Source organism: Hyperolius riggenbachi, chromosome 3, assembly GCF_040937935.1.
Source record: "Hyperolius riggenbachi isolate aHypRig1 chromosome 3, aHypRig1.pri, whole genome shotgun sequence".
In the NCBI taxonomy this organism is placed as follows: Eukaryota; Metazoa; Chordata; class Amphibia; order Anura; family Hyperoliidae; genus Hyperolius; species Hyperolius riggenbachi.
The window spans coordinates 290,344,174-290,357,040 of NC_090648.1; the positions used below are offsets into that span (position 1 = coordinate 290,344,174).

A 12,867-nucleotide genomic window follows, 5' to 3' on the forward strand; every position below is an offset into this window, starting at 1 on the left:
GGGCTTCCTCCAGCCCCATAAACACGTCTAAGTCCCTCGCCGTGCTCCCGCGGTCTGCCGTTCACGTTCAGCCACCAGCAGCCCTGGTAACTGGCTCAGTTGGGTCCAGTCTGGGTCTTCTGCACATGAGCAGACCTCCCACACATGCGCAGTAGACCCAGACTGACAAGACTAAGCCAGTTACCGGAGCTGATCGCAGCTGCACAGCAGAGGACGGCGAGGGACTCAGACGTGCTTATGGGGCTGGAAGAAGCCCCGGGTAAGTATTAATTCTTTGTATTTTCTGATCTCTGGTTTACTTTAAAGGAAGACTAAGGTAAGATTAAGGGGTGGGGGAAATCGAGCCTATACAGAGGTGTGGGCATGTTTGCTTAACTATGTGTCTGTTCTTTCCCAGAGTCTCCGTGTGCCCGTAATTTACTCTGCCAGCAGCCATGACTAGATTTGGTCAGCGACCTTTGACCTGGAGGTACCTGTGCAGCGAATGCACAGTATTTCAGTTATACTTTGCTGTCCATGCTCACTGTTCTTCTGTGATCTAGAGCGCGGGCAGAAAGGTGGAACCGAAATACTGCGCAAGCGCCGCACAAATGCCTCCAGTTCAAAGGTAGCCATCTGAATCTAGCTCCCCCCTTTGTTTTTGCTAAGTCTACCTTTAACTAGTACTCTATCCAGCCACCACCTAGTAGCTATAAGAATGGAATTATGTTGCAAAGTGGACTTATAGTGCATATTTACACTTTAAACCCCAGATAGATATGCGTTTGCCCATTCCCAATGTTACTTCCTGAGGCAGTGTACCACCCATGGTGTATAATTATTCCAGCAGATACCGTATATACTTTCTATACAATTGCTTAAGAGCATCTCTTGGAAAAAAAATAGCTAAGCCAAATCTGAAATATATCTGTACTTTATTATGGCTTTATTTATTATTGCTTAGTGATATAAAGAAAGCACTTTAATATTCTGAAGAAAAACATGCTCACTGGGGCATTGTTCAGTTGTAAACTATAAATATGTAATTTCCCTGACTGAAGGAGATGTGGTGCTCCCAGCTTTGCTAGAAAAAAAAATACCAATCTTTGCAGACTTGCTTGTGTACACATATCAACTAATAAAGGGGGGGGGGGGGGAAATGATAGAGACCAGAGTGTATTTTTGGTTTCTAAAGCGTGGTATTCACAAAGCCATTTCCAGGGTTAACAATATGAATAAACAACATATTTTTCCTTTAGCTTACACCATAACACTCCCAGGAAAACACTATGCAACTGTGATACAACATATCCTTTTGTAATGCAATCTGCATCTTGCAAACACTTAAAAAAAAAGTAGCTCACTATAGACCTTAGGATATTTTATAGACCCAGTTGAAAAACTCCTGTAGGGGATATTTCTCAATCGAGTTAGCATTAGGTTCTAATTAAGGATGTTCATGGCTTAGGGCTGGTTCACACTTATCGCCAAGTATGAACCAGGCCTTAGCTTTAAGTTGGTCATACATTGATTTTCATGTGCCAACACAAACAGTTTTAAGATCTGTTGACAATCTATAGCAGCCATATGTAACTATGTAAATGATCAGCTTTTGGTCGATTTTGAAAAACTCTGAGACGGGGATCAATGGCTAAAACAAGCAGCACAACGCTGCACAATCTCCTGAAATCTGAGATCGATTGGGCAATGTTGTCGAGAACTGACCACTATCAGATGAATTTCTGACTGGGGGGGGGGGGGCATTGATTGCTGTTACGGATGCATGCAGGGTGAGCATAAATGAGCAGTGCTGAGAGGGCTAAACAACTTTAAAAATGCAGGAAAATCTAATACTCCCTGAAGCTGAAATATCTGAATTGAGAAGCACCCTCCAGCACTCACGAGCCATTCATTAGCATGTGTTCCTGGAGCCAAGTACAGTCCATAGCATTTCCTTGGATAGATAATACAGCTATTGTAGACATTGCCAAGGAGTACAGAGGCCAAGGCAAAGTGATGCCAACATGGCCTACTCTTTCACCTTTAACAAAATGTCTGCTCTGATAGAAACGCAGGGGCGTAGCAATAGGGGGTGCAGAGGTAGCAACTGCATCGGGGCCCTTGGGCCAGAGGGGCCCCAAAGGGCCCTCCCTCAACTACAGTATTAGCTCTCTATTGGTCCTGTGATCATAATATTCACTTCTATAGATAATTTGAATAGTGGTAATCATTAACAAACTGTTCCCTGTCCCCTTCTTGCACCTCTGACACTGTAGTTGCCATTGGCAGGTTTTGGTGCGCTGTATCAATTGTTATGTATAGAGTGCTTGGGGGGCCCCATTGTAAAATTTGCATCGGGGCCCACAGCCCCTTAGCTACGCCACTGTAGAAACGATATCACCACATACAGTGTGCACATCGGTATGGGTGGGAATAGAAAATATGTCAAAAAGGTACAGAAGAATTTCAGATATCTGTCAGGACTACTACAGCTGAGTACACCAATTTTACAAATGGAAGAGTTTCTCCATCTGTTCCGCCCCTTTGCCACCCATGTCTGCCCTCACCACTACATGTGAGTTCTTGTTAATCAGGTTTTAGAGGAATGTGTACATAATGTGTGCACCTGAAAGTAGTTCCAGAGTATTGGCCATTTTGCATGAAAGTTAATATTTTCTAAATGAAAAATAATGGAAAACAACGATGGGAAGCGGTGAAAACGGAACTGATAAGGTCAGGAAGAAGTTCTCTACCAGGTAATATGTTTGGTTATGGTGGTGACTGAAGTTTCAGATTTGCTTTAAGCAAACTGGTTGGCACATTACACACCGTTGTTTTATTGCACTTCAGCATGATTACAAAAAAATGTAACTCCGTTTTGGTTTTGAAAGATCCCAGGAGTCCAAAATGAGATTATACGTTATGTTATGCCTATTATTTTAAAAGAAATTAAAAGGAATTTGGCCGATTTCATCTTTATTTCAACTTCAACTGTTAAACTGATCTTGGTGAATTTAAAATTTTATAAAAAGACAGTTAAGTCAGTGTGCAGATATGATACTCCATTTGTTAAGAATGCTGGCATGTCTTATAGGAAATTCTAACACGTCCTATGCACCTGAAGGCAAACTTTGCAATTAATGTAATAATAGGGGGACTCCCATCTCATTTACTTGGTTGGGAAGGGGGGGGGGATCATTCCTGGGTGAGTCAGTGTACAGTATGAGCTAATCTACTCACAGCATAGCTGTAACTCATGGTGTTAAAGCTTTTGCACTCTATATAGCTGAAGCTCTGCCTGTGTATAAAATCATATTGAACAAAGTATTTCAGAAAGTGGTCATGTGATGCTGCTCCCTGTGAAAGTGAGCAATGAGGGCGCATTGCATAATCTTACTCTTCAAATCTGGGCAGCATGACTTCATTTGTTATAGTTTTGTGTAGTCTAAGGATAAAATCAGAGCTTTGAACAACAAATATTCTATCTTATGCATAAAAATAAAAAAAACAGTGCTTAAATTACAGAGCTACTGTTATTATGCAGTTCTTGTTATGTTTTGTAGTTATGATGTTTCGGTGTTATATCTAACAGATAGTCTGCCATTTGTAAACACATCTTTTTGATGTTTCTGCCAACATCCTGGCAACAAAGCAATGCCATTTCAAATAAGCTAATTAACTTAATTGTTGATGAAGCATGGAACAGTTCATTCACCCTGTTAACCGCACCATGACAACGCAACATCCTAAGCCTGTGAAGTTACTCATCTTGAAAAAACCCTCTGGCAGTTCATTTATATATATTTATTCCGTGTATATTTTGTACATTTGAAGATATAAATGATTGCATTCTTCAAAATAAACAAATGTGGGATAAAGACGCAACAAAAGGCTATGTATATCTTTCTGTATATCTACATGTGAACGGTACGTGTAGGTATTTGATAAGAAGCCTAGTGTTTCCACATCAGGACTTTTTCAGTGTGTGACGAACATGAACGGGTGCCCTGATATCCAACATTGCAAAGAAAAGGGCACCATGGTAAATACTGAAAAGAGGATTACACTGGGGATTACTACACCGCACAAGGCATCTCCTGATCTGTACAGGGTAGCTTGCTACCTGACAAAAATGGCAGAGCAAGGGTATTAAATAAAAGTTCTGTCATAAGTGTGGCTTATTGCTAAATATCCTTGCTGAAATATCCTTTTTCCATCAGCTCATCAAACAAATGTAATAAATATTGTGGCTTTCAAGCATAACTGCACATTTTGCGCATCCTATACTCACTCTAGCATGTGTGCTTCGCCTCCAGGAGCCCCACTGCAGTAAAAACAAAACAAACAATAAAAAAAGAAAAAGAAAATCACTGCAGTGTTAGTGGATCAAATCTGAATGGCACTAACTTTCAACAGCATCCAGCTGAACTCAAGCTAGAAATCACTGCAGGCTCAGGAAAAGAATGGGTTGGTCAAGTGGTGACCAAATATCTTAATTCACCAATACTCTCTGAGTGATGTAATGAGTAATGTGTGTGTGAGCATATGAAGAATTCCATTTACCAAAGTGCTTAAAGCAAAGCCAAATGCTCATTTAAAAACTGAAAACTGAGATTATATATCAGTGCTACACGAGCATTTTTTTTAAAAAATAAAATAAATGTATCTGTACTTTTAAGTGTGCAGCCAACAATGCTTTCCTGGACATGACAGACGATTTAAAACATGCATTCCTGCAAACATAAAGAGTACACTGTTTGATCACCATACCAAAATCTCCCTTTGCAGACTCTGTGCAGTTCATCTGCACACATACCTAGTGAGCGGTTTCTGTTCAGGTGCTCAATCAGCACACCTGGCTCAAAAGTTTTATCACAGAAGTTTATATTTCCAGTAAATGTGTAAAATATTTTTTTATTCACTGAATACAGGGGCTGTAGTCTTCTCTGACAGATTCAGGCTGTGTTGCCCCCCCCCCCCCCCATGCAGTCCTAACAGTGGAAATTATGCAGTCAAGACACCAGGAGCCGCCACAAAGCCTGTTATCAAACGCCCTCATACAGAAACTTCTGGTCCTGTGATCAGAACATCAAGACATGGTTTTTAGCTGACCACTATAAAATGTCTTTTTAAATCCGTGCCTAGAAACCAACGTTGAGAAGTTTCACCAGCATGAATCAGGTTCCTATTTGTATAAAAAAAAATCAAAACTTTGCGCAAAGGACCACTATAGCTATTCTTGAAACATATATGCAAAACAACCATCAAAGCAGCAGTAACACAACTGCCAAAAGGGGCCCAAATGCCCCCCCCCTCCCAAAAAAACCCTGCTGTTCAAAAGGTGGTAGTATGAGTTTGAATGTGTTAGTAACCTTCAGCATATTCTGTCTGTGGCTCTACACATAGAGCATGGTTTAGCACTGTTTGTACTGATAGGAGGAGCTTACCACAGTCAAATCTAGCATGCACCTATCAGAGCTAATGCAATAAAGATCTGACAATGATTCACTACAGTCATTTATTGGAATGGAATAAATCCAGTGGTTCCTTCAGTGAGCCTACAGACATGATCATAATAACAATTCTCCCAGGTTTTTTTAGTTCCTTAACCTATTTTGGTTCCTGGACGTAGAAACTACGTCCAGGAACCATGTGTGCTACCGCGCGCTCCCGCGGCCGATCGCGCGTGTGCACGCGCACTCCCGGCCATGGATTCGGTAGCCAGGGAATCAATGTATCGGGCTATGGTGCCCGATCACTGATTCCTCTCCCCCGCTGAAAAAGCGACAGCTTCTCTTGGAAGCTGCGCCTTTCCTGGCCGTTCCCTCCCCGATGCGTCACTCTAAGCGTGTGTTACCCTTACAGTGACGTCATGTAAACAAACTCATGGCAGCCATCTTGTGGCCAAAAAGTAATACTACAACTGAAAATAAAAAAAAATTAAAATGAACACACATTTACATTATAAATCTAGTGTTTACCTCCCACCCTCCCAAAACTACCCAAATAAAATGTTTACTATAAAAAAAAAAAATTACAATTAAAAAAAAAAACATGTAAATATTTATCTAAGGGTCTAAACTTTTTAAATATCAATGTAAAGATGAAATATTTCTATATTTTTTTTATTTTAAACTTGTTAATAGTTATAGATGCAAAATGGAAAAAATGAACCTTTATTTCCAAATAAAATATTGTCGCCATACATTGTGATAGGGACATAATTTTAACGGTGTAATAACCGGGACATATGGGCAAATACAATACGTGAGTTTTAATTATGGAGGCATGTATTATTTTAAAACTATAATGGCTGAAAACTGAGAAATAATTAATTTTTCAATTTTTTTCTTATTCTTCCTGTTAAAATGCATTTACAGTAAAGTGGCTCTTAGCAAAATGTACCCTCCAAAGAAAGCCTAATTGGTGGCGGAAAAAACAAGATATAGATCAGTTCATTGTGATAAGTAGTGATAAAGTTATATTCTAATGAATGGGAGGTGAACATTTCTCACGTGAAAACCACGGAACCTGAATGGGTTAAAGTGGCTAATGTAGTGCCATAAACAATACATATCAAATGTTTTATTGATCTCCAGACTGTTGAATGTCTACTTAAAATCTGTGACCTTTGTGTCTGGCAACAGGAAAGAAAAACTAGAGGGTGAACAGTCACCCTGGAATGAAAAAAAAAAACAGATGAAAAGAGGTGCTCAAACCTGGGTTCTTAACACAGTAAGGCACTTGATTTGGCCCGAGGAAGTGAGCAGGGACCCACGTAACTGGTTGCCAGAGCTATTAAAGTTCATTTTTATAAGAATTTGTCTTCATTGAGGTAAGCCACTTCAAACGTTATTTTTTTTATTGTTTTCAATGTATTTTATGGGCGCCTTTTTATCCTGTTGTGCTGGTAACAGGAAGTATGTGTTACAGCATTTGCTTTCCTCAAGTGTTACTGCATTTGCTTTCCTCAGGTTATGTGAGAATTTCTGTTGGTTTTCTTGAAATATTTGTCTTGCTTCAAAAGGTAGTTTTTACAGTACTAGTTCTAGAATGAAGCAAGGTATATTTCAGGTAGCTCTGTCCAGGAAGGCCAAATGCTTTCCACGCAAGACCCTGGATCAGAGGCATTACATATCTTTACCTCTCTCTGAAGGTTACTTTACAAGCCACTGTCATCTGCTTTTATGTCTTATATAAGTTCTAAAATGTGACATTCCTATGTGCCTCTACCAGTGTCTCTCAAACCTGTCCTTGTGACTCCCCAACAGTGCATGTTTTGCAGGCAACCTCACCTATGCACAGGTGGGGTAATTAGTGTCTGCCCTAAATGGATTTCATGTAGCTGAGACATTAATTACCCCACCTGTGCATAGGTAAGGTTGCCTGCAAAACATGCACCTTTTGGGAGTCAAGAGGACAGATTTGAGAAACATTGGCCTAGGCTGAAGCATTTGGAATCTGCTCATTTATCAAGTGTAGATTATACAGATAAAAACATATTTCCAGAAGACAAAAATGTGTATCCATCTGCACTTGACTTTGTCAATGCATAAAACCTAGTACATAATACCCATTGCTCCCCCTACAACCATGCAAGCCTTATTATGACTCATATCTGCAGATACTTCAAAAACACATTTTGACATGGGTTCACTCTAAACCTGATGTGATATGATGAGACAGACCTATAAATGTACAATGCCAAGCAAATAAATAACTAGGCTGTGTAACTTTTTTTCTTCCTGAAAAATTGAAACATTCAGCTATGCAAGTGACAGTTTATCTACAGTTGGGACTAAAGAAGAACCCTCACTGATAAGGAATTACAGCCATAAAACAATTTCAGAGAATATATTTTGACTGAGTGCAGGTGATAGATAAAAACATCAATAGTTCATATATTTTAGCTCTGGGACACAGAAAGACCATCATTGAGCGCAGACAATGCAAATTTAAATCACATTTTTAAGTTTTAAATATAAAATAAAACTGTGGAATATCTTTAAAAAAATCATTTCTAGAAGGATGATGATAGAGACCATTGTATATCTCATTAGTTTCTTTTCGCTACAGGTTCACTTTAAGTTTTATCTGTTGGGTCAAAAGAGCAGTCATAGCACATGATAAGAGGAACTGCTGACTGACTTAAAGGGGTTCTGTGGGGGGTTGCGGAGGAGAAAAACAGACACTTACCTTGGGCTTCTATCAGCCCCGTGCAGCGGTAATGTCCCACGCCGTCCTCCTCCCATCTGCCGTTCTCCGGCGCCGGCCCCGGTCTAAGTGGCATGGGATCCAACTGCGGCTGCGCTATAGTGGCCGCGCACCCGCTCGCTTCCGCCTGCGTCATCGGAAGCTTACTGCGCAAGCGCAGTACAAGAACCCGTTGTACTGCGCCTGCGCAGTAAGCCTCAGAGGACGCGAGCGGAGGCGCGGCAATGCGCATTATTCGTCTGTGTGACAGCCGAATAATAGCCCGGTGCCGGCTGTGGGGAACGGCAGATGGGAGCAGGACGGCGTGGGACATTACCGCTGCAGGGGGCTGATAAAAGCCCCAGGTAAGTGGCAGTTTTTCGCCTCAGAAACCCCCACAGAACCCCTTTAAGGTACTGCTGTAGGCAGCTCATATTCAACTCAGGAAACATCGCAATCACAGCCTGTTTAGCATATTATTAGGACGACAATTTACACTGTAACCTTTTCTTATCAGTGATAGAACGCATTTAACAAACCACAGTATAGAGCAGGTAATTAAATAAAAAGGGAAGGAAAAGTTGTGAATAGATGTGAGGGTTAGCTGTAATTCTGGCATTGTTGGCTTATTTATTTTATAAGCATAATGGACAATAGATCACATTCACAAGTGGAAATTCAAATTTGTTGCCTTAATAATCATTATCTGACAAGCAACACAGTTCCCCTTTTAGATCATCAACACGTGATCCCCGCATACTAATGCTGTATCTCTACTGAGAAAGAAAGAAAGAAAGAAAGAAAGAAAGAAAGAAAGAAAGAAAGAAAGAAAGAAAGAAAGAAAGAAAGAAAGAAAGAAAGAAAGAAAGAAAGAAAGAAAGAAAGAAAGAAAGAAAATCCAAACAATATTTCTCTTTGTGAAACTGATATGAACATTAACCTACTTTAAAAACTGTCCGAAATCTTCACAGATGCTTTCACAGCCTGGCCATTTACACACACCATGACCATAGAGGGTATGCGTAGACCCAGTCTCCTCATGTGACGAGCTATAGTGAAAAGAACAGAGCATCCGATTAATCTCCAAAGCTGTTAGTATGCTAGTGTCTGTCAGGTTACGATCACTGACAAATGGGTCAACACAGGTCAATTCAGTTCAGAGCAGTCAGAAAAAAATTTAATCGTTGTATTGAATAGTTCAACTGCCAAGGCAGGATGATGTTCCAATTAGGCAGAGAAATAAAACCAAAGATAACTCTTAATAAAGGATGAAAAGGCAGCTATATAACGGTGCATGGTAATGCCAACCTATGACCCAAACTGTAGCATTTAGCCTACAAAGTAATAAAAACATTCCAGCCGGCTGTATCTTTAGTAAAGCAACAAGTGTATTCTCATGTATTCCTCTCCAAGAATTAACAAATGTGGACAGATGAAATGAGCCCAATTAATACCCACAATACCATCAGCAGATTCAAATAAGAACTAGGTTGTTAAATCGCCTTATTTTTGGTTCTTCCCTCTAATCCCCTCCCTCTTATTGTTAAGTAGAAATTATTGCCAACCTATTACATTGTGCATAATAGGCCTGTGATACAATACAAGCATTATCACCCTTCTACAGATCATAGAGCTGGCAGAAATGGATGAGATAGTCCCTAATATGGTCATCTCAGTGCTAATTTACAATGCAACTCCAAGCAAAAAAGTTACCCTGGAAGTAGCACTGCTTCAGCTGGATCAAGCAATCATTGCCTCCATCTCTAAATAGGAGCCTAGTCTATGCTGTATGACTCCCACTCTAAAAGCCCATACACATGCAAGATTAATTTTGCCCAGTGGGGATTGGTACCTGATCCCTTGGGTGACATTGCAGGGCAGCGGCTAACAGACGCATCACTAACCTGCAGGATAGCAACTTATTCTGTTTCTATGTGGTGGATGGTTGAAAGAATGATGTCACATGGGAGATGGGGAAGCACGGAGAACAATGCTTTTGGCAGTAGCAGACGAGAGGGATCGGGGCTGCTGTAGCAGTAGCAGACGAGAGGGATCGGGGCTGCTGTAGCAGAAGCAGACACCTCGGCCAAGTTTTATCTGGCATGTGTATGGAGCTTAACAGGTTCTCACAACAAGCTGTAACTGATATCATCAAATCAATCATCAACTAGATATGGGTGATGTATTTCTTTAAATGGATTGGAATCAGTTGTTCAGTTATTATGCTTGATAATAAAATGAGCTAAGTTTCATTCTGGTAATGTGCCATTCAGCAGTCTGCATGGTGTGATATTAAAACAGAAAAAAAAACTGTAAAATACAAACTATTTGTGAGACTATTTAGCGCTACACCGCCTACTTGCACATTTTCTATGTGATAATTTATATATTTTAAACTGCATTCTATTTCCTCAGGGTCACAGAGGGTGACTCCAGGCCTCTAGGTGCTACCAGGACTTTTTGTATAAGCAACTATATAAATATTTATAAAACTCCATTTTAACACAGATGCTTACAGAGATAATTAAACCAACATACTGTAGAACAAAATAATAATAATACATAAACTATACACAACTGACCGCAATTAAGCAAATTTCCCTTTAATGTCTGCACTTCCTTAGTTAAAACTCCCAACACAGTTCTGCATTTACCATCTGATAAATTAGTAAAAAGTGTGACAAAATTTTACCTTTTGTGTGGCATTGGGATTCTAAACATCCCCTTGTAAAAATCAGATTATTTAATACATATCCCTCTAAGGGTACTACGACTTATAGACTTTCTAAAACATATTTATTGGGTCCTTAAAAAATACTGACTAGGGCTGCTATATACTTATGGGTGATGTGAGTGAGTGAGTGAGTGAGTGAGTGAGTGAGAGTGAGTGAGAGTGAGTGAGAGTGAGTGAGAGTGTGTCTAGGTTTTTTTATGTTTACCGATCTGTAAACTGACAGGGCAGTTTCTGGCCATTTTGGTGCCCCAGGCAAAGACCCTTTTGTGTGCCCACCTCCTCCCCAAAAAAATAAGTCTATAAAGGATAAACAAATCAGTCAAGGTCAGATGTAAACTCACATTACCCACATACAAAACCCTTCCTATAATTAATTTGAGAGGTCTTTAGGCACTTTTTAAAAACAGTCAATGGTTTGCCCAAGTCTTTACAGGAAAATCAATACAGACCAAATCTATTGTAAATGAGTCACAGCATATTTAGCACATCAATAGCACCTGTCATACCAATATCAAGTTATTGCTTGGCCCGTCAAAGCATACTTAGCCTGAGTGAACTAACACATATTTGTAATATATTGTTCAGAATTTACCTGTCCCGTCTTGAGTTTAGCACTGAAGACTGTCCATTCACTAAGGAATGATGAGTTATTGGTGGTGATGCTTTGGAAGTGGTGGAGGAGGTAGTAGAAGAGGAATTGTTTGTAGTGAGGTCTAGCCCTCCATGTTTAATGCCATTGTCTTCCATACTGTGGACTCCAGTCACCTCTTTCCACAACTGCTGGATTTCTGCAGGGCTTAAACCAGCTGCAAAACGAAACAACGCCTTAAGAATAATACAGACTTACGCCTCTTACAACAAACTGAATGTTATACTTGGACTGACACCAAGTCCAATAACCATATATATGTATGTTAAACGTATTTATATATGCTACTCCGCTTGCAAAAAGTGTTTTAGTGTTTACTTACTGTACATGGGTGTATTTATGTACAGACTCAAATAATGCTGATTCTCCACATTCCTTCACAGTCTGGTATACTTCACATAAGACCAATTCATGGCATGGATAACTGTGCATCCATATTGTATTCTAGCAATAGTTTTTGAACAATAACAAAAGGATTCTATCCCTGACTTGGAGTATCAACAGAAAGTAATGAAGAATAATCAGATCCATAACTATGGAAAGCACATATAGGCATGAGTCTAGGGTAGCAAAATATCAGAGGGACTATCCAAGTTATCCATTATCATATTAGAATCTGGAAATTGTATGATGACCCTGAAACTTCATTCATTTATTCTAACCATATGATAATAAAACATCATAATTCAAGGACCACCTATAGTGAAAATTGCATGTCTAAACTTGTAGTACTTGCAGAACGCAGTGTAGATGAGCTAAGCTTCTAAACTTCCCTCTTGGTCAGCGAAGTAACATCTATCACATTAAAAGCCAAAAAAGAGACTTGAAAGGTTGAAGAGGAGAAGCTTCCCGTGACACTGTTAGAAACAGTATGTGTATTTCATGTGGATATGTTGCAGTGCGATGTAACAGACTCTTTTGCGCACTGTAACAGTTCACACCTCACCAGTAGCAACGCGATGCGACTGATTCCAGATTTACAATGGAAAACATGCAGTATGTTGCTAGTGTGAAACTAGCCTAAACATGCAACTGGCTATAGCTCTGAAAAGAAAAATTATTTTGGCATGCAGTTTTCACAGAAGGTGTGCATGTGCCGGTTGTTCAAAACACAGCGGCATAGTTCCTGCCCAGTAAGAAGTGGGGTTATGCAAATTATCCTGTTCAAAGCACTCTGCCTTAGAATGTTTTAAACATAAAATGATGCAGTGCGATTGTCTTGCGTCGGACTCTCATGCCGCAGGAAAATCGCACCACACAAGTGTGAATCTAGCCTTAGTGGTAATTAACACACTACAATATTATAACAACC

General features: G+C 39.9%; 1 protein-coding gene across 20 annotated transcripts in view; it reads right to left on the bottom strand.

The window, feature by feature from the left end:
- FOXP2 (forkhead box P2) overlaps positions 1-12,867 on the bottom strand; it is a 314,143-nt gene that overhangs the window by 103,800 nt on the left and 197,476 nt on the right. For all 20 annotated transcript variants that reach the window (XM_068276462.1, XM_068276460.1, XM_068276465.1 and 17 more), the window contains 2 exons: positions 11,499-11,712; positions 9,117-9,221 (listed from right to left, as the gene is read on the bottom strand). In XM_068276462.1, the coding sequence (XP_068132563.1) occupies positions 9,117-9,221; positions 11,499-11,712 (319 nt within the window). The remainder of the gene's footprint in view (positions 1-9,116; positions 9,222-11,498; positions 11,713-12,867) is intronic.